The following is a 21,158-nucleotide window of genomic DNA, read 5'->3' on the forward strand; positions in this document are numbered from 1 at the left end:
TGGGCAAGTCACTTTACCTGGATTGACTGGAAAAAAAAAAGACTTTTAAGAACAGAGACCTCAACTGTCAGGGTTGAATTAGAAGCTATTCTGTCTAGGGGCCACCTTTAGGCAGTATGACATGGTAAAAAGAGTCCTGGATTTAAAATTAGGAGCCTTGGTTCAAATCTTGGATCTACTCTTTACTACCTGTGTGACTTTGGACAAGTCACTTCTCTCTGGCCTTAGTTGCTTCATTTCTAAAATGAGCTGTTTGGACTAAATGATTTCTAAGATCCTTTCTGACTTAAAGTCTCATTGGCCATGGAGGGCCCTGTCTAATTTTGCGTCCTCAACTCTGATGGGGACCCTGGGTTGAGGCATTGTCTGGACTCTGGAGCAAAAGAATTTGCCATGGGCTTATTGCCCTTTCTAAAGAGAGAGAGGCCAAACCCACGGGAGCTGTGGGTCTACAGGCTATAAAGTGCTTCTCCTCTTCTCTAGTCCACACTGTATTTTACTACATTAAAAAACAAAACAAAACCAAAAACCCTTCTTCTTATCAGCACCTCTTCCTCAGGCCCCCTCCCTTCCTGGCTGAGGGCGCTGGGGGATAATCAGTGGGCGGTTGGGCATCCGGGCAGGGAAGCAAGTTGTGAAGTGGGTGTCCGGGAGAAGAGATTGATAGCTGCTGGGGAGAGTGGAAAGGAGGGCCGGCTGGCCTGAAGACAGGAGGCCAGAGCTCCCGGAACATCCACATATTCTTTGTCTCTTCTCCCTGGGTCTCCAGGGACCCTGCTGGGGAAGTTAATGGGACATGGGACACACGTTTAACGAGCCTCCGGCCTTTATCTCCTCATCACTGAGTCCTTCCTGACATGTTTAACAGTTGAGTGGATTTGTGGAGTGCAGGGGTGGGGATCAGTCATTCAGAGTTTGGCTGTGCAGGCCTTCTAGGCAAGGTGGTCAAGCCCCTTGTCTCTATCCTCAGCTACCCAGGCCAGCTCCAGGAGGTTTGGCTTCAGGACTGAGTACTCCTGGGAAACTTAGAGCCCTGATGGTCCCTATTTTCCCCTATAGAGCAGGAGACAGATTTTCCATCTTTCTATCTTCTGGGTTATTTATCCCCTTTTGTTTCATCATGAATAATAGAAAGTACCTAAGAGTCGGAAGAACTGGGTTCCAGTCCTGTCTCAACTAGATCCTAGATGTATACCAAGTCACTTTCCTTCTCTGAGCTTTTATTATCACTGTTATTATTGGCATTTTTTTTTTCAGCATGGGGTGGTAATTTCTTGACTTGTTCGTGAGTGTACGGGCACACACATACACACACACACACACAAAAAACTTCTTTTTAACATCAGTACCAGGAGGCAGTGTACATAGCAGAAGAAGCACTGGTTCTGGAGTTAGAGGACTCAGGTGCAAATTTTGCCTCTAAGACTTATTACCAATGTAACCCTGGGCAAATTATTCTGTCTGCTGGCAAGGGAAAAATATAGGCAATCTTTAGGCAGTGCGGCCTCTTTAGGCCCCAGTTTTCCCATCTGTACAGCGAATGGATTAGATTAGAAGGCCTCTAAGGTGTCTTCCAGATCTGAAGCTATGATCCTATGATCCTGGTATTGCTATATGGCTGTGACTCCATAGGAAGCCATGATCTCTAGAAAATAAAGGTTTTCTGGTCAATGAAAAGACAATGGAGTCACTGATGGGGGCTCTAAATAGGTTATAGTATACTCCAAATGGTATATTATCCGGAAAATACATGATTGGAAAAGGTGACTGGTCACGTACTAAGAATAAAGGATAAGCTATAGATATGACGCACTGGTCCCACAGAATATTAACAGATGCTGAGGAAGACCTCCAGAGAGTGGAATAGATCTTTGATAGAGTGTTTATGGGAAGGTATGGATGAGAATCACACACGATGAGAAAGGATGAGTCTATTGCCTTCTTCCTTAGGATAAGAGGTGCCCACATCTATGAGATCATGAAGCCACTGAAGCATTGAAATGGATAGTCTTGGATTCAGAGTCAGAGAATATGGGTTTGAATTCCACCTGTGCCAACTGCTACTTTGGGGATATTGGGCAAGTTGCTTAAATTCTCTGGGATAGCCATGTGTAATATCTGTGCAACTAGGATGCACAGTAGATAGAGCACTGGGCCTGGAACTAGGAAGACTCATCATCATGAGTTCAAATCTGGCCTCAGATACTAACTGTGTGACCCTGGGCAAGTCACTTAACCCTATTGGCCTCAGTTTCCTCATCTGTAAAATGAGCTGGGACAGGGAAATGGCAAACCACTCCAGTATCTTTGCCAAGAAAACCCCAGGTGGGGTCATGAAGAGTCAGACACAACTGAAATGACTGAACAACAAAAACAATATTTGTACTGCTTTTCCTCATAGGGTTGTTAGGATGAAGCACTTTGAAAACTATAGGATTATATAAACATTAGCTTATTATTATTATTATTATTCTTCAGTATGGTGTGATGGATATAAGACTGGATTTAAAGTCAGGAAACATGAGTTCAAAGCCTGGTTCTGCTGCTTGTGACCTCAGTAAGATCAGTTACTTAGCTTTTCAGGGCCTCAGTTTCCTCATCTCCAAAGGGAAGAGATTTGATTAGATTACATCTAAAGTCCCTTCTGGTTTAGAATCTCATTTTCTCTTTATTATTGACCTTATAGGACTATTGAAAGGAAGGTACTCTGTAAACTCTAAAGTGCTCTAAAAGGAGAAGCTATTGATATTGAGACTTCCATGGGTTTGGGGTAGGGTATCTCTCTAGCTTGAGCCCCCAATCATATTTCCTGTTTCTTCAGGGCTTTAAAGGTTACAAAGTACTCTCCTTATACCCCTGTGGGGTCGGTCATATAATCATTTTTTATCTCAATTATATTAAAGAGGAAACAGACCTTGAGCTGTTGTGACTTGTTAATAGCCATGCAACTTATGAAAAAGGCAGAGGAAAGACTTGAACCCTGTTCTTAAGCCTTAAAGTCCAGTGCTATTTTTCCCATTATGTTGTGTTGCTTCCCATTACACTCAGCAGCAAGGCTTGGCAGGCTTGGGTTGGAGTTTGATAGAGGTAAATGTGTGACCTTCTGTGATCCTTCCTGGTGCTGTAATTAGGGTGGATTACTAGGACCTTGTCCCAAAGTGCCAAATTTAGACAAACACTTATAATTCTTTAGTAGCCTAGAAACAATAGAACTTAGCACTTAGGAAGAAAAACTGAGGAAGCTACCAGGCGGTGGGAGGTAGTAAACTTCTTCCCCCCCACCCTGAATTTTCCCAGCAGTAGCTTTGTGCCAGTTTCCCACAGAGGAGTGTCCCTCACCCCAAATGAAGGCATGCATCATACCACTTACCCTGGATGTGGCTTGTGGTACTTGCCCTGGGCACAAAAATTCCTAGTGACAGCGCTGGTGCTCATTCCTTGACTAAAACACCCCCTTGATTGTAATACTGTTGAGTAGGGTTGCTGGCCTGGTTGGAGCGGGTTTGCCCCCCTCAGCTAAGTCCTGTCCTGGATCCCAGGAAGTTTCCTTCAGGATGGTCTGGGAGGGCATTTCTGCTCAGAGGGCCCCTGCTCAAGCTGAGCCCTGTGCACTCACCTTGTGGGTGGCCCAGGCAGTCAAGCAGGAAATAATTAAGCTGAGGGCTGTTTGCTGGCCAGCTGCGGACTGGAGCTGTCTGGGGAGTGTCTTATTCAACCCAGAGGAGGCTGTAGTCCCTAAAGTGACTGCCCCTGTCTGGGCTGGACTCATTATCAGAGTCTGATCACCAGAGTGCCAAGGCCTCACACCAAGCGCACCTAGCCTCAGTTTCCTCATATGCAAAATAAAGAGGTTGGATAGATAATCTCTAAAATCCTTTTCAGGGGCCTAAAAAATAGATGCCCTGGGCTCCAGTCTGTGATTGCCCTGTGTAGGAGGATGGAGCTGAACTTTCAATCATCGGGGGTTTGCAGACTTGGGGGAAGCATGGGGGCTGGAGATAATCAGGTGGGGAAGTTCCAGAGGCTGGGAGAGGCTTGCCTTCAGATACTACCCATCACTGAAAAAGGTGCCTGCTCTTTGTGCTAAGGAAACCATCTTCTAGGGACCTTAATTTGTGTTAGAGCTGGACTGTACTTCCAAAATCATTTAGTTCTACTCCTGTTGTTTTACTGCTGGAGAAATTGAGTGCCCAAAAAGAGAAAACCACGCAGAAAGGGGCACAATGGGGAAGTGATAGCAGGTCCTTGGACTGCAAATCAGGATTTTTTCCATTCCACCAGAGGTGTCAAACTTGCTGTGGCATATCTTCAACATAGATAATGTTAATTCGTGGTTTTCTAAATCCACAGGCAGCCTTCAGGGAGGGATCCTTTTCTATTTGAGACTGACGATGTTGCCATTTCATCAATCTCAGATTTTGCTACTGGGGCATCTGGTTAGGTGGGATCCCTCCCAGGGCCTGTGGGAGTCATGTCCTCCACTAGTCTGGGAGCTCCTGGACCAAGGAATGCCTTCCCTGTCTCTCACTGAAGCTTGCCTAGGTTCTGGCACATGATCAGTACTCCAGAAAAACAGGTTAGCAGCTAAAAGGGGACTATGGCACTCAATCAATCAATAAACATTTTTGTTTCATATGTGTCAGGCTGGGTGCTAAGAGGTAAAAGATAGTCAAGAAGCTTACCATCTAAAGGGGGAGACCACATGAAAACAAATATAGATAAGGCAAAGCTATTTACAGGATAAATAGGAAATAATTAACAGAGAGAAGGCACTAGAATTAAGAGAGGTTGGGAAAGACTTCCTGTAAGAAGTGGGATTTTGGCGGGGACTTAAAGCAAAGAGTGTGTCATACCAGATAAGAACCCTAAGACTGGAGTCAGGAAGAACTCAGTACAAACAGAGCTTCTCACACATTTTAGCTATGAAACCATGGGCAAGTCAACCTTCCTATGCTTCAGTTTCTTCCTCTGTAGATTGAGGATATTAATACCTGTACTATCTACCTCTCAAGGGTTTTGTGAGGATCACAAGAGATAATCAGTATATGAAATATTTTGCAAATTTTAAAGTGCCGCATAAAAAGGTCAGTTATTACTAGAAAGAGTTCTAGTCTGGTGGTCAGAAGATCTGTGGTCAGAAGACCTGTGTTCAAATCCTAGTGATGCCATTAACTTGTTGTGTAACCTTGGGCAAATCACTATACTTCTCTGGGGTGTATGGGGTGTTCGGGGAGGACTAGCACTTCTGGTATAAGGGTTTGCCCAGCCCTTTTCAGGGCAGCTCATTTACCTTTGGTGTCCATCTGTCACCCAACTCTCATCTATGACTCCAAGAAGTTGTAGGAATGCACAGCAGCTGCATCCTGGGAAAACCATCTCTGCAGATGGGCTAACCCAGGCCGAGGATGACCAATAGGCCTCAGATTCATCAGTAAGTTAGGGGGAAGCGAAGACTTCCCCTTGTGGAATGGTGAATGAGAAGGACTTGTTACAACAGCCATGAAGGCAGTTGAAGCAAGTGCTGTGGAGCACTTGGAATTTGGTCAGACATCAAAGATGCCAAGGTCATCTCCTGCAACCTGGCTCTCGTTGATTGGCCATAGGTCCCAGGCCAAGCCCCACTTGTTCATTGTTTGGGCCCTGATTGGTTCAGAGTGAAAGTAAGTAGCAACTGTTTCTGTTTTGGCCAGAAACCCTGAAGTTCTTCCCTCCCAGACTGATTTTTTTTTGGGTGGACTAGATAAAGAGTCCATTCTCTGCCTCATTTCTTACTTAATTACTGAATGGGCATTGCCTCAGTCAAACTGAGATCTGTTAAAACCTTAGCTTAAAAAGGCCAAGGTCTTCCCCTCTGCATCCAGGGTCATCTCCAGTCATCCAGATCTATGTCTCATCACTGGACCCAGATGGCTTCAGAGGATAAAGTGAGGCTGGTGACTTTGCTCAGTCCTCCCTCACTTAAATCCAATTCACTTGCGTGTCATGGCACCACCTCCCTGATGTCATGATCCTCTTTGGCAATGAAGGACAGACAGCAACGAGCCACTGGACTTTGATGACTCTGGAAGAGAGAGTGAGGCTGATGATTTTGTGCAACTTTGCCTCACTTCCATCCAATTCACGAACAGGTCAAGACATCACCCTGTGATGTCATCAGTCCTCTTGAAAACAAAGGACAAACAACATATACTTCTCTGGCCTCTGGATCCTCCCTGTAAAATGATGGGATCAAATTAGATTATCTCTAGGAATATGGGACATAAATGTGAAAGGGACCATAGAGATCACTTAGTTTAATCCCCTCATTTTACAGAGAAGGAAACTGAGGCCCAAACAGATTGAGTGACTTGGGGGAGGTTATATAAATAGTACCAGGGGAAGGATTCAAATCCAGGCTTTTTGACTCTAAGTCTAGTGTCCTTTATATTCAATGTTGAATGTTCTTTGTTCTAAGATCCTTTCCAGTTCTAACATTCCATGTTCTAACATTCTTTGTTCTATGATTTTATGTTCTAAAGTCCCTTCCAGGGCCAACACGCCATATTATAAGTTGTAACACTCTACATTCTAAAATGTCATATGAATTTCATTCACTTGAAGGTTCAGCTCATGTTATTGCCCCATTCACTGACTGGGCCCAGAGAAAGGAATGGACAGGAGGGAGCATCAGGGGTCAGAATACACAGTTAGCTGGCCTTCCAGCTCATTACCCACCTTTTGGGGAGACACAGTGAGATCCAAGGGGAAATAGGACCTACGGCCCAGGATTGCTGGATAGGATTGGGGGTGGGAGGAGCATCCTGCCCAGTGGTTACTTTCTCTTGTGGGGAACAAGACTGGGTCTCTGGAGAAGGCCAGACTCCTCTCCCTAGGGTCTGCTACTACCCTGTTCCCCTCCCTTTCCCTCCCACGGCCTTCTGGTTGTAAAAGCAGATGAGGGGAGGAACCAGCAGGTGCTGAACATGCAGCACCAACCACAGGTGCACACCATCCTTCCCCATCCCTATGTGAGAGTCTGTGTATGCACATGCTAGCCATTGCCTGCAGTGTCTCCCCCTCTAGCCTATCTCACAAGGCTGAGTCATCTCATGATCTCAAAGCTTGGCGAGATCTTAGAAATTGTCTAGTCCAATTTGTTCATTGTATAGATGAGAAAAATGTGGAAGAGAGAAGTTGTAACTTGTACAAAGTCAATATACATTGTAAGCAGTAGAGCTGAAATCAGACCCAGGGCTTCGGATTCTGCACCAGTGTTACACCACGCCAGGCTAACTTTGCAATATGTGGACCCGATGGCAGCGCTCCTCTGCTCAGAAGCCTTCAGCAGCTTCTTGGGGCTGTTATTCACTCATTTCAGTCATGTCCAACTCTTTGTGACCCCATTTGGGGTTTTCTTGGCAAAGATACTATGCCATTTCCTTCTCCAGCTCATTTTACAGATGAGGAAACTGAGGCAAGCAAAGTTAGTGGCACCCTAGCTGCTGTAGGGGCCTGTCAAATAAAATACTAATTATTTAGCTTGGCATTCAAGGCTCTTTAAATCTGGCTCCAACCTATCATTAACTTAATTCCTTTTCACACACACACACACACACACACACACACACACAACACACACACACACACTTTATTTCCCATTGAAACAAGCTGTTCCTGGATATCTGCTCTTCAATTTCTGCATCTGTAAGATGAGGGGTTTGGAACTGGCTGGACTTTGAGGTCCCTTCCAGCATTCTATGTCTTTCCTTTTTCTTTGCTTGTGATGTCTCCCATGCCTGGAATGATTTCTTCAGACATCACTGCCTGGTGAGAATCCATCCCTTCCTTCAAGGCCCAGCTAAATGACTCCTCCTACCCAAAGCCTTCCCTGATTACCCATCCCCAGCTTGCCCCTAGCTATAAGTGATCTTGCCTTTCTCTGTGTTCTCATACCACTGTTTGGCCTTCTCCTATGCACTTATAGTCTAACTCATATCATGATATTTCTACCAATTCCATCTAACAAACATTTATTAAGCATCTATTATGTATTGTGCACAAGGCACTGTGTAAGTGCTTTATAGAGATAAAAAATGATACAGTCCCTGGCTTCAAAGAGCTTATACTCCACCAGAGGGCATATGGTTAAGTACCAGATAAATATAATATAAGGAAAAATATAATAGGAGAAGAGGATTAAGATAGATAAAATGTTCTAATTAAATTTGTATAGAGAGAACTCTTCCTTTGGATATAGGTGTAGGTAGCTAGGGAAAGCTTCACGGGGGAGGTAGTACCTGAACCACATATTAAACCAAGGGAAGGATTTGGATAGGAAGTGATACAAGGGGAATCCATTTCAAGTATTTTATGTGTGATGCTATAAGCAAAGAAAGGGTTTTAGGAAAGAGTGGGATGAGACCGTGGAAATGGGAATAATAAATATGGTTTGATTTTAACACAGAGTGTTTTTGTCAGTGTAGGGCGGGACAGGGCTCTGCTCCCAACCCTTAGGATTATGGGCTCAGAGGATTTGGAAGTGGAATGGATTTTAGTGTCTAATCCCTTCATTCTAGAAATAGGGGAAAATGAGGTTTAGCAGAATAAAAGCTCTTTGAGGGCAAGGACTATTTTTTGTTTTGTCTTTCTATTCCCAGCACCTGATAGCAGTGCAATCAATCAATAAATAAATTACATAGTAGGCAATTAATAAATTTTGAGCAGCTAGGTGGCTCAGTGAGTAAAGTGCTGGGCCTGGAATCAGAAAGACTCATTTTCCTGAGTTCAAATCTGGCCTCAGACACTTACTAGCTTTGGGACCCTGGGCAAGTCACTTAATTCTGCTTTCCTCATCTATAAAAATGAGCTGGAGAAGGAAACAGCAAACCACTCCCATATCTTTATCAAGACAACCCCAAATGAGGCCACTAAGAGTAGGACGTTATTGAACAACAACAATAAATACATTGTTGGTTGAATTGAACTAAGTGACTTGTCATGTGACCTCATGCCACATAAAACTAGGTTGAAGAAAAGGATGTTTATCTGGGAGAAAAGAAGAATGGTTGGGGGGTGGGGAGGGCAGCCGGACATGATAGCTATCTTCAAGTATTTGAAGGGCTGTCACTTGCCAGAGGAATTAGCTTTGTTCTGCTTGACCCAGGATGACAGAACTGGGAGCCATCAGTATAAGCTGCATACAGGCAAATTTAGGATTGATGTCAGAAATAGCCTGCTAACCATTAGAAGAACTACCCCAAAGTGGAAATGGGGACCTCAGGATGTAGCTTGTTCCCCTCCCTGGAGGTCTTCAAGCAAAAGCTGGTTGACCATTGGTTGTGCATGCTTTCAAGGGGATTCTTGTTCAGGCATGGCTGGGACTGCAAGGCCTCTCATCTGAGGTCCCCTTCAACTCTCAGATTCAGTCATTTCACCAGATAGGAAGTGGGAAAAGCTGGAATTCAAATCCTCATCCTCTGACTCCAAAGCCAGCATTTTTCCACTCTATGTGACCCTGGGCAAGTCATTTACCTACTTGGACCTCAGTTTCCTTAGCTGTAAAATGGAGATAACATTCACGTCTCACAGAAATATTGTGAGGAAATTGCTTTGAAAACTATGAATTGTTATAGAAAGGTGGGCTGTTATTATTATGACTAGACTATGAGTTCCTTGAGGGCAGGAGCTATGTTATTTTTCATTTGAATACACTTAATGCTAAGTATAGGGCCCTGAATATTAAAAAAAAAAAGATTAATGAACGTCTTTTGAATCTAAAGAACACAGATCCCAAACCTTCTCCATACAGAGAGTATTTACACATGTATGCAGACACGGATGACCATGGACAACGATACATCCTCACATACACACACAGAGTCACACACCCAGACACCCCAACAAGCATACAGGTATAGTCAGGGGGGTTTAATCTTCTTTGTCTTTGCATCTTGTCTCCTTCCTCTTTAATGCTGAGCATAAAACCTAGAACATAATAGGTATTTAATAAATGTTTTCTGAATAAATGAACGTACAGACACATGTGTGCGCTCACACACACAGAGGGCTGTTCTAAGGTTCCTTCTAGCTTGTCTCTCCTTGCACATGGCATAGTCACATAGATTTAGGCACAGAATACACAAAAATGTGCACAGGCAGACATAAAGCACACATCCATCTTTGTAACTGAGGAGATATGACACAGAGAATGTGTCTATGTCACAGTGGGTTGGGGTGACAGGTTGAGTCCCTGGTGATGGATGTGGTGGCCCCAAAACTTACAATGAAAGGAGCTCCTCCTTTAGCTGTGCGCATGACAAAGCCCTCCCCACCTAGTAACCTAATATCCCCATCCAAGATTCTAACCTCCTAGCTTGGGAAGTGATTTTCCTTCCTTTAGTGACAGGCTGAGATCCTCCTGGTATGGTACCGCCTCTTTCCCCTAGGGGACTGCAGGGGTTTAACCCAATCCCCCCAAAATTCCCCAGTGAAGAGAGCTCCATAATCTTCCCTCCAGGAAAACCCAGTCTGTGGTGGGCCCAAAATCAGCTGGGGGCAAGGAAAGTACAATGAACCCTGGCCCCTGAGACAGAGGGCCCAAAGACCCCTGGGGCTTTGGGATCCCAAACCACCCACTAGGGCCCAAAGTCCACACAAGTCCCCCACTAACTTTCCACCACCGCCCGCACAAAAGAAACTTTGTGGTAGATTTTTTTTTTTTGGTCAAAGATGTTCCCTCTCGGGAAAATGATTGGCAAGTTGAAGAGCCGAGAAACAAAATTGTTTATACACTAATGAATAGAGGCCTGATTGCAAGATCCTGTTTGGAAAATTATAGTGCTGCATTGAAGCGGTACAATTACAGGCCCAAAGTTGCATATTCATTTCATCTCCTTTGCATAGAGATGAACAGGCAAGCCCAACGCAGACTCTAAATTAAAACGAACACCAAATTTAGTCACAGGTTACAAACTGCACTGCATTGTTTGACGGATAGAGATCTTTACCACCTGCGTCCAGCCTGATTACCAGACATCCAAGGGGAAGAAAAGAAAAGTTGTTTTTTTTTTCCCCCTCTCCTGAACAGTCAGCATGACAAACATGTAAAAATGCTAACTGCTTCTCCCTCCCTCCCTCCCTCCCCAACCCCCCCACTGCCAGGCTTCTCCAGGCCCCTGATTCAACATTGGCACCAGGGCCCAGGCCCTGTGGGTGAGGGGCAATGGGAGCTGGGATTGCCCAGGGGCCTGGAACTGGCCAGCTTTTCCTCTTAGCTTGGAGGGTAGGTTGGCACCAGATGGTAGAGGATCTGGAATACCCAGGAGTTTGGACTTAGCATCCTAGAGGCTTACAGCTGGAAGGACCCTTAGAACATAAAATGTTCGAATTCAATTCAACAGAGACACCTTTGAATATAACATGTTCGAATTCAATTCAACAAAGGAACCTTTGAACATGGAACATTAGAGCTAGGAAGGATTTTAGAACACAGAATGTGGGAACTGGAAGGGACCTTAGGACATGGAATGTCTCGGAGCAGAAAAGGACTTTAGAAAATAGAATGTTAATTGAGAAGGAAAGGAAGGATCATCTAGTCTAATCTCCCCAGTTTACAAGAGCAAATTGAGCCCCAGTGAGGGGAAGTGACTCACCTAGGATCAATCAGACAGGTAATTTATTCAGCACTTACTCTGCTCCAGGCACTGTGCTAAGCTCTGGGGATATAAAGACCTAAATGAAACTAATCTTGGCCTAGAGCTTATGCCTAATGGCATAGAACACTGGCCATCAAACTCAATTAGAAATGGAGGCCACTAAACCATTTGTAACTGCATACTAACTTAGAAAACCACATATGAACATTATCTATGTTCTATTGCATTTTTATTTATTTTGTTGAATATTTCCCAATTACATTTTGATTTGGTTCTTCGGCACTTGGGAGTGTTGTGGGCTACATGTGGCATAGACCACCTATACATACCTAGGGATATACAAGACATACACAAAGTAACCTTAGAGAAGAAAGCACCAGCAGCTGCAGGTACCAGGAAAAGTTTCCCGAAGGCAGCTGCACCTGAGTGAAGTCTTGAAAGAAACCAGGGATTCCCAAGAGGTAAAGAGGGACAGCATTCTAGGCATAGGGACACTCAGTGCAAAAGCATCAAGGTGAGAAATGGAGCAGTAAGTGGGAGGAGCAGCAAGGAGGCAGTATAGCTTGACTGTAGAATTCATGGAAGGGAGGAAAGCAGAAGGCTGGAGAGGTAGGAAGTGTCCAGGTTGTGAAGAGCTTTAAATACCAAATACATGACTTCATGTTCGATCTTTGAGACTAGAGACATTGAAGCTTATTGAGTTGGGGAATGATGCAGTCAGACCTGAGCTTTAGGAAAACCACCATGATGACGGATGACAAATGGACTGCACTAAGTAGTGGTGGGGCTAGGGTTTGAAAGCAGGTCTAATGGTTCCCTGTCTTTGGCTCTTTCCATGCAACCATAGACTTTATTCCATAGGCAATGGTGAATCACTGAATGATGAGCTCATAATAGCTGATACTTATAGTTGGCCTCTTTATAGCTGCAAAAACTTTTCACATCTATTATCATTTTACCTTCATAATAAAACGGTAAGCTGGACAACAATTGTTATTCCTATTTCACAGGTAAAGAAACTGAGGTTTAGAGAGGGTGAAAATGAATGGCAGAGCTGGACTGGGAACCCTACTCCCCTGAGTTCTAGGCCTTTGCACGCTCTACTGCACCCTTTCTCAGCCTCTTTCTTACTTATCTTCGCCCAGAGGAATGTGTAGTAGGAGAGAAAGGCTTCTTTTGTGGGTTACAATAAGTGGTTGTGTTGATGTTGTGGGGTGAAGGGAAGGAGCTGTTTTGAAGAGAGTGGAGGAGTCATTAAATTTGGGGAGGAAAATGACTCGAGTAAGAGGCCTTGGGGGGAAACAAGGGGAGAGAATGGGGCCTTGGAGGAAGGGAGGGAAAGCTGAGAAGGAGACCTGGGAAGGAGACACCTTTGAGTAGAAACTTAGAGAATCCACTCACATGGCCACAAATACAACCATGTATACATATACTCTTACATATAAGAAGCATATAAAAAGACACTACCCCTTAAACACATACAGATGCATACTCCACACATGCCCTTCTTATAATGACATACCTTTATACACATACCTAACACACGTACACACACACTCTTACACATTTACCCTTACATATATAGGCACGAATACCCAATAATATACTGATGCATGCATTCACACACACACATACATATATTCACATTTCCTTTCTTCACATTTATATACATGTGCATCCACTCCCCACACAATTCAATTGACAAGCATTTATTGAGCACCTGCTGTTTGCAAGGCATTACAGTAGGTACTAGGGATAAAAAATAAAAAGTCCCTGCTCTGGAAAATTTTACATTGTTACATATACTCTTATACATATATGAATAAACTTACATAAACATATATATGGTCCCTTCTAGCTCTAAAAAATTATATAATTCTGAATATTCACGCCTCTTCCCCTTTCTGGCCTTATCTTTGGGCCAGACTAAAGGACAAGGAGGCTGGGCTAAGAGAAAACCCCTTGGTGGGGAGGCCTTCATCCTCTATCCTTTCTCCTATCTCTCGGGCTTTCCTATGTAATATGTAATGCCTTTCAACTGAATCAGGAAAACTGGGTTCTTCTCCCACCTCTGTCAGTAATGCCTTGTGTGACTTTGGGTAGGTGACTTCCCTTCTCTGAGTGTCAGTTTCCCAATCTGTAAAATTGAAGGAGGGTGGATTGGTTGATCTTAACAGTTTTTTTCCCCAAACCTGATAGCGTCTGTTCTGTATTCTAATGTCCCTCTGATCCTAATATTCTGTAATTCCACGAGACTCTTTTGGAGCAGAGAACCTGGGATAAGAGAGATTGAATGGGTTTGGGAACATAATCAGTTCCTTGGCCCACACAAGATGTGGCAGAAACTCTCAAGTGGGAAATCAATTTCTTTGCCACTTCATTCCTCAAAGAAAGGAGAGCAGTAATCCCCAATACAAACCCATGGTCTAAGTAGCTTGCTTTTAGGAGTAGCAGTAAATTGGGTAGCAGTGCCCCCTGGTGTTCACTCCTAGTGTTGCAGTTTCCTTCCAGAGCTTACTTTCCTCAGGTACAGGTTGGGGGCCTCCTTAGGACTTCCTCTGAAGGGCTCTGAGTTTGGCCCCTCAAGTCCTTGTGGAGAGTTATTTCCTCCATGGCAATGGAGACAGATTGGTCAAACAGTATTGGAAGAGGATTATGAGAGCTTTTCTAGTCCAATACCTCATTTACCAGAAGAGGAAAAAGAGGCTAAGAGAAAGGAAATGACTTGTCCAACATCACACAGCCTATTTATTATATGGATTAGCATGGTATGGGAGAAGAATACTAGATTTTGAGTCATACCTGAGTTATAATTGAAGCTGTGCTAATTACTGTATGACACTGGGCAAGCCTTTGAACTGTAACACAATGGAAAGAGCATGCACTTTTGGAGTCAAAGGATCTGGGTTCAAACATCACCTCCAACACTTATTGGACATGTGACCTTAAAGAAGTCACTTAAAACTCCTTGGGCTTCGGTGGCCATATCTGTAAAACAAGGGGCTTGGACTAGTTTCCTAAGGCTCCTTCTAGCTCTGACCTTCTATGTTCTCAGGTTAGTTCCAGTTCCCTCCTGCTAGGATTCTAGTTTCAAGTCACTGGAAGCATGGGGAAGGGTTTCCCAGAGGCATCCTAAATGAGCCGAGTCTTAGAAGACAGAAGAGCTGGGCAGGCCGTTAGAGATCACCCGGTGCAGTAGTCAGCAAACAGCAGCCTTAAGTTCCTATAGGTGCCTCTTTAAGCTACAATAAAGTAATGATTCTTATTTTGTGAGTCGAGCCTGTGCTTGCCCATCCCAGCATTGATCCCCTGCTAGTGGCCTTGAGTCTCTCCATTCCACAGCTCCAGCCCTGCTCGATCTATCAGGGCTTGGCCCTCACTGTCTCCTCCTTCCCTGTCCCATCCCATCTACTCAGAATGGGCAGCATGGGAGAGTAGACCAGCGCCAAAACTGCCCTTGGAGCTCTAAAGTTCTTTAACTGTGAGACCACTGGGAAGTCATTTAAATTCTTGGAGCTTCAGGTCCCCTTATCTGCGAAGTTGGGGTAATAACACTTACCTCATCTCACCCTTTTGGAAAAAATGTTTTGCCCCTCACTTATCCTCCCTTCAGGCCAGGCTCTCCCTCCTACCTTCCTGACACCCTTGTTCTCTAACCCCTACCCTCCACCTCCACAGCCCCCACCCTAGTTCAGGCCCTCATCCCTCTTGCTTGCCTTGACTATTAACAATAGCATAACTGGTCTCCCTTCTTCCACAGTCTCTCCTCTCTCAGGTTCCTCCTCCTCAGGAGGTACCAAAATCATCTTCCTAAAGCACAAGTAACCTCCTATAGTTCCCCATTGTCTAGAGGATAAAATGCAAACTTCTCAGCTTCCCACTTAAAGCCTTCCCTATTCTGGCTCTAGACCACTTTATGGACACATTTCACATTCCTCCCATTTTATGCACTCAATTCCACCTCAGCTGGCCTCTACATGCTGTTTCCCAAACTCAGCATTCCAGTCTCTGGGCCTTTGCATTGGCTGTGCCACATGCCTTGAACGGCCTCCCTCCCTAACTCTGCTTCTTAGAATCCTCGGTTTCCTGCAAGGTTTACCTTAGGTACCACCTCCTTTTAGAAATTCTAGATCTCTATAATTATAGTATTCCCCCCCCCAAATTATTTTGCAGTAACTTATCTATTTTTATGTATCATCTTTCTCAGTAGAACATAAACCTCTTGAGGGCAGGGGCAGTTTAATTTTTGTCTTTGTTTTTCCTGGGCTTAATAGACCTTGTAAATAACAGGTACTTAATAAATGTTTATTACCATTATCTTGATGATATGATGAACGAATTATACTCATAATATGATGAACTAATTCAAGGAATGAATTAATTATACCTATTTACTAATGGAGAGACAGGCTATAGAAGCCTGGCCACACTTGAGTATTAGCATAAGGGTCTTCTAGAGACAATTAAAATTGATTATTTGGTATTATTTTAATTACATTAACTCATATACCCATAGTACTTTGTTTTATACCTCTCTAAGGCAATTAACTGTAATAGTAGGTATTATAGGATATCTGTATTTATATATTTTCCCTTCCTACTAGACTACATTCCAGGAGGGTCAGGGCCTCATTTTATCTAAACCCTACATTTCCCTTAGAGCCTGGCACAACTCTCTACACACTGTTGTTGTTTAATAAACGTTTGTTGAATAGAGGGCAAGAATCTTCTCCTCTATTCTGGGAGCCACTCTCTACAAATTCTAGATTGGGAAACTTGAGTATTATTATTATTATTATTATGGCAATCCCTCAGATGGCCACAAGATGGTAGTATGAGACCAGGCCATTTGGACTTACTGGGTTGTTGGACCACACACCAAATCAGTAGCCCTTGTTGATTCTGGTTCACACCACTCCTTTCACCTCCGAACTTCTGAATCATACAGCAATACATCCTGAACTGAAAGTCGGAAGACCTGGGTTTTAGTTCTGACTGCCACTGATTTGTTGTGTGACCTTGAGCAAGGCACTTCTCCGACCTCATCTCCGTATCCATAAAATGGGTATAACAACAGTTCCTGTCCTGTTTCTGTCCTTGGGCTGTTATTAGGAACAGATGAGATACTGTGTATGAGAGCACTTTGTGAGAATAAAGCGCCATATAATAATTCATTACTCTCATGGCAGTTGTTCTTCACATTTTTTGCATCTTGGATACCTTTGGCAGTCTAGTGAAACCTATGGATCCCTTTTCAGAATAATTTTTTTAAATGAATAAAATAAAATACATAGGATTACTAAGGAAGTCACTTATGCTGGAATAGTTATCAAAATATTAAAAAAAATTCACAGATCCCTGATTAAGAACTCCTGCTCTCTTGTATTAAGGGTCATGAACCCCACTTTCAATCAATCCATGAGCATTTATTAAGTGCTTACTAAGTACTAGGCCCTGTGCTAAGCACTGGGGGTGCAAAGAAAAAACAAGAGCTTCTGCCCTCAGAAAGGGGATTATTATCCCCAATTTACTAAGGCTCAGGGTTTGCCAAGGTCACACAGCTAGAGACTGTCAGAATTTGAACCCACATCTTCTGACTTCAAATCTTATGCTCTTTCTACTACAATACAATATACAGATGTAAGCGATTGTTAATTACACAAATGTGAGGCTTGGAAGGGTCAAGTGACTTATCTAGAGTAACAGGGCCAGGAAGTGACAGCTACCATTAGAACCTAGGATTCCTGTGTAACAGGCAAAGGAATTAAGAAGTCAAAAGTTCTCTGAATTTGCAAAGAGGAAAGCATCATGAACATGCCTTTGCACTCCCCCTATTTCTTTTCTATTCCTAGATAAGTAGTAAGTATGGACATGGCCTTCCTGCTTTGCTGATCACTCTCCCATCCTTTTCTACTCGTTCCCTTAAAACTACTTTGGAAATATAAATTTCCCTCTAACCTCAACATTTTCTTCTGATCCTTCTGTCCTTCATCTCCTTGCATCAACAGAACCTGGATCTCTCCCACTCACTGAGCTAGTAGGCAGGGTCAGGACATTCACTTCTCCCCACTTCCAAACCCATTCTTCCAACACCATCTTTTAATAACCTTTTCTCTTAAAAAGTTCATGCAATCTAACTCTGCCATGTTCATTCCCCATTCTTGCTGTTTACATCTCTTTCAGAGGAATTATAGGATGCTGACCTGGGAGTGAGGGAAAGGAGGAATCTCTCACATTCTTAGGGTTAGTATGTGAGACACTGGGACAGCCTCCCCAGGGTGGGTAAAGGGATTTATATTCCCGGAGTCATTGCTGGGCCCTGACTTCTTTGGATGCTGACCATCTCTGCTTCAGGATTTACCATCCCAGAGGGAGGGTAAGTTATAGGAACTCCAGGAGGCTGCAACTCAGAGCCCAGAGTGTCCAAGCTGGGGGAGTCTTGTTGCCTAGGAGTTGGGGTGGGGAGGCCCCAGGATTAAGGGGCAGTGGCAGGTAGTGGAAAGAGCTAGAGAGTTGGAAGACCTGGACTAAGTCCCAGCCCTGAAACTTTTTAGTTGTGTAAGCTTGAGCAACTCACATCCCTTTATCGGGGCTCAGTTGCCTCATCTGTAAAATACCAACAATGACACTGGCGTTCCTTCCCTCACAGATCGTAAGTGCTTTAAAAACTGGAGATGGTTACAGACATGGGGATTCTATATCATATATCTTTGGCTTGTGGCCAAAATATGACATAGTGACATTTGTCTACAGTGTTGTCCCTCTTCTACACCCCAAGCCCAATTTCAGGTGTTCAGGGCCTTTCTGCTGTCTTTCCACGGTTTCTAGCTCTCCAGAAGGTCTTATTCAATTCTTTCCCATGGAGGACATCCGGAAGTAATGGTGTGATGCGTCTGAAGGGATTTTCCTCTTCTACAGAGGACAGAGGCTTATCAGACCCCAGGGAGTAAGGAAGCGACCTTCTTAAGGTTCTGCAATAATAAGGGCTCAGATTTATGTAGCACTTTAAGATTTGCAAAGTGCTTGACACAGGTTCTCATTTGATCATGATGGTGGCCCAGCCAGGAGTCACAAAATGAGAACTGGCGTGTGACACGTCCAGGAGGATAGAACTTTATATTTCTATCCACCTCAGACTTTACTATACAACATGAGGCAGTGTGGTGTAGTGGATAGTGTTGGACTTGGGGTGTGGAAGACCTGGGTTCAAACCCTGTCTTTGATTAGTTGTGTGATGCCAGACAAGTCACTTATCCTTCCTGGGCTTTAGTTTTCTCATCTGTAAAATGAAGGGGTTAGATTTGATGACCTCTGAGGTCCCCCCCAGCATGAAGGCTATGACTTACTACCTGCCTCAATGTGAAAAATAAAGATAGAAAATGAGAACAGTTCCTGACCTCTTAGAGCCCATAGTTGTAAGGCGGGGGGAAAAGAAGGTCATGGACACACATAAATATAACACAAGTTAAAGTAAAATAGCAGAGCAGAGATTCCCTCAAAATACCATAGAAATTTAAAGAGAGAGAGAGAGATCTCTTTCATCTGGGGAGAGAAAGGGAACTGAGATGTTCAAGGAAGGCCCCATGGAGGAAGGAGTAGCTGAGTTGAGCTTTGAAGGATGGGAAGGACTTCACAAGAGGAAAATGGAGGAAGGGGAAGATCATTCCAGGCCTGAGAAGAAAGTGGGAGCAAAGACCATAGGGTCATAGAATTTAGAGCTGGAATGGACTTTAGAGACCACTTACTCCAATATTCTTATTTTATAGATGAGGAAACTGATGCCTAAAAAGGAAAAATGCCAGAAAAGAGAATTAGCTAGAAGAAATCTTAGCAAAGGGTCTGGGGGAGCCAGCAGGAAGTTGATATATCTTATTTCTAATTGTTCAGCTGGTTAAGGCTAGGGTTAACCCATTAAAACAAACAAACAAACATACAAAGCAACTCAGGATTGAGATGGTCCCCCAAAACAACAGCTCACATTTCTAGAGCACTTTGGGATTCACAAAGTACTTTCTTCATAGTAAGCCCATGAGGTAGGTAGTGCAAGGATTTCTTTCCCCATTTTATAGAGGAGGAAATTGAAACTCAGAACGGTGAAATGACTTGCCTAGGTTCACACAGCTAAGTGTCAGAGGTGGGATTTAAATCTAGATCTGCGAGACCATGCTCTTGTCATTACACCATGATGCTTCAAAAGGAATAGTCACAGGATCAAGGGCTGGGAGGGAACTTAGAGATAATCTGGTCTAACCTCATCAAATCACAGATGATGGTTATTGAGGCCCAGAGAAGTTTAGTGACTTGTCTTGGGTGACACAGAAGGCTAAGGAGCAGAACCAGGATTTGAACCCAGGTTATCTGACTCCAAGTCCAGTGCTCTTAACACTATAGTAGGCTATTTCTGCTCTATGCTCAAGTTTAGGTACACCCTGGGCAGTTCCAGGTGAACCTGGAGGGCTTTCCCCTATAGGATCCAGAAGAAGGGAAAGAAAGGAAGGGAGGAGAGAGCCAGGGGGTGGGTTTATGCAGGACCGTGAGCCTCGAGGGCTGGATCCTCCTCATCCTCATCAGAGAAGCTGATGTGCAAGATCGTGTTATTGGCCCCAGATAGGAAGGTTGTGGGTGAGAGGTGCAACTGAGTGGCCCCAGCTTTGGCCTCCTCCAAGGTGTCACTGCTCGCTGGGTCTGGAGTTCCAAAGGAGGATGGTTGTCCCAGGTCAGGCTCTGAGTCCAGGCTGAGAGAAGTCTTGGTCAACCTTTTCTTGAGGGTGGGGGGTGGAGGGTGAAGCTTGGGAATGGATGGTGACGTCAGCAGCCTGGAGAACAGTACAGGAGATTGGGAAGGGGAGGAAGGGATGAAGAGTGGAAAGAGCACAGGGCCTGGAGTCAGGATTATTCCTGTATTTTTATACTTCTAATTTTCTGAATCTGGCTCTTCATCTAAAAAATAGGACTAATCCCATCAGGGTTGTTATGAGGAAAGGGCTTCATAAATCACTTGGGGGAAGGCCTGTCTGGAGACAGAGGGATGATCTAATGCTTTCCTCGTTGCCTCGTCCTTCCTGTGAGCTGGCATAGGGCTGGGATGTAGGGGATTGGCTGCAGAAATTCAGAGGAGGGCTTCCTCCCCATTGATTCCAGTTCATTTTGCCTCAAAGCAGAACCTGGAGGCACTCTCTCTTCAAGGCTCTGATTCCATTTCTGACAGCTACGGGAGGGTCCTGAGTCTAGGGCCATCAGAAGTATAGGAGTGTTGTAAAAAGGGAACAAGCTCTGGAGGACTTTGGTCTGAATCCCAGTTCTGCCAATTTACTATCTCTGTGATGAGGGATTGGGCTAGACCCGCTCAAAGGTCCTTTCCAGTTCTAAATCCTACGACCCTATTAATCATAATCCTTTACATTATTTGGTATTTTGAAGTGCCTCAAAAAATCTTTTCATATTTTATTTCATTAGATCCTCAAAGTATATTTATGAAAGGGGTAGTCTAGATTCAATTGCCCCCTTTTTTACAGAAGGAAAAAC

General features: G+C 44.0%; 1 protein-coding gene across 1 annotated transcript in view; it reads right to left on the reverse strand.

Moving 5' to 3' along the window:
• Positions 1-13,389: 13,389 nt before the first annotated feature.
• Positions 13,390-21,158, reverse strand: part of LOC110194979 (carboxyl-terminal PDZ ligand of neuronal nitric oxide synthase protein-like) — a 34,713-nt gene continuing 26,944 nt past the window's right edge. Inside the window, exon 11 of the mRNA XM_020967607.2 lies at positions 13,390-20,449. Within this exon, the coding sequence (XP_020823266.1) occupies positions 20,155-20,449 (295 nt within the window). The 3' untranslated portion in view covers positions 13,390-20,154. The remainder of the gene's footprint in view (positions 20,450-21,158) is intronic.

This window comes from Phascolarctos cinereus, unplaced genomic scaffold (genome assembly GCF_003287225.1).
Source record: "Phascolarctos cinereus isolate Bilbo 61053 unplaced genomic scaffold, phaCin_HiC Scaffold_2;HRSCAF=192, whole genome shotgun sequence".
Classification (NCBI taxonomy): domain Eukaryota; kingdom Metazoa; phylum Chordata; class Mammalia; order Diprotodontia; family Phascolarctidae; genus Phascolarctos; species Phascolarctos cinereus.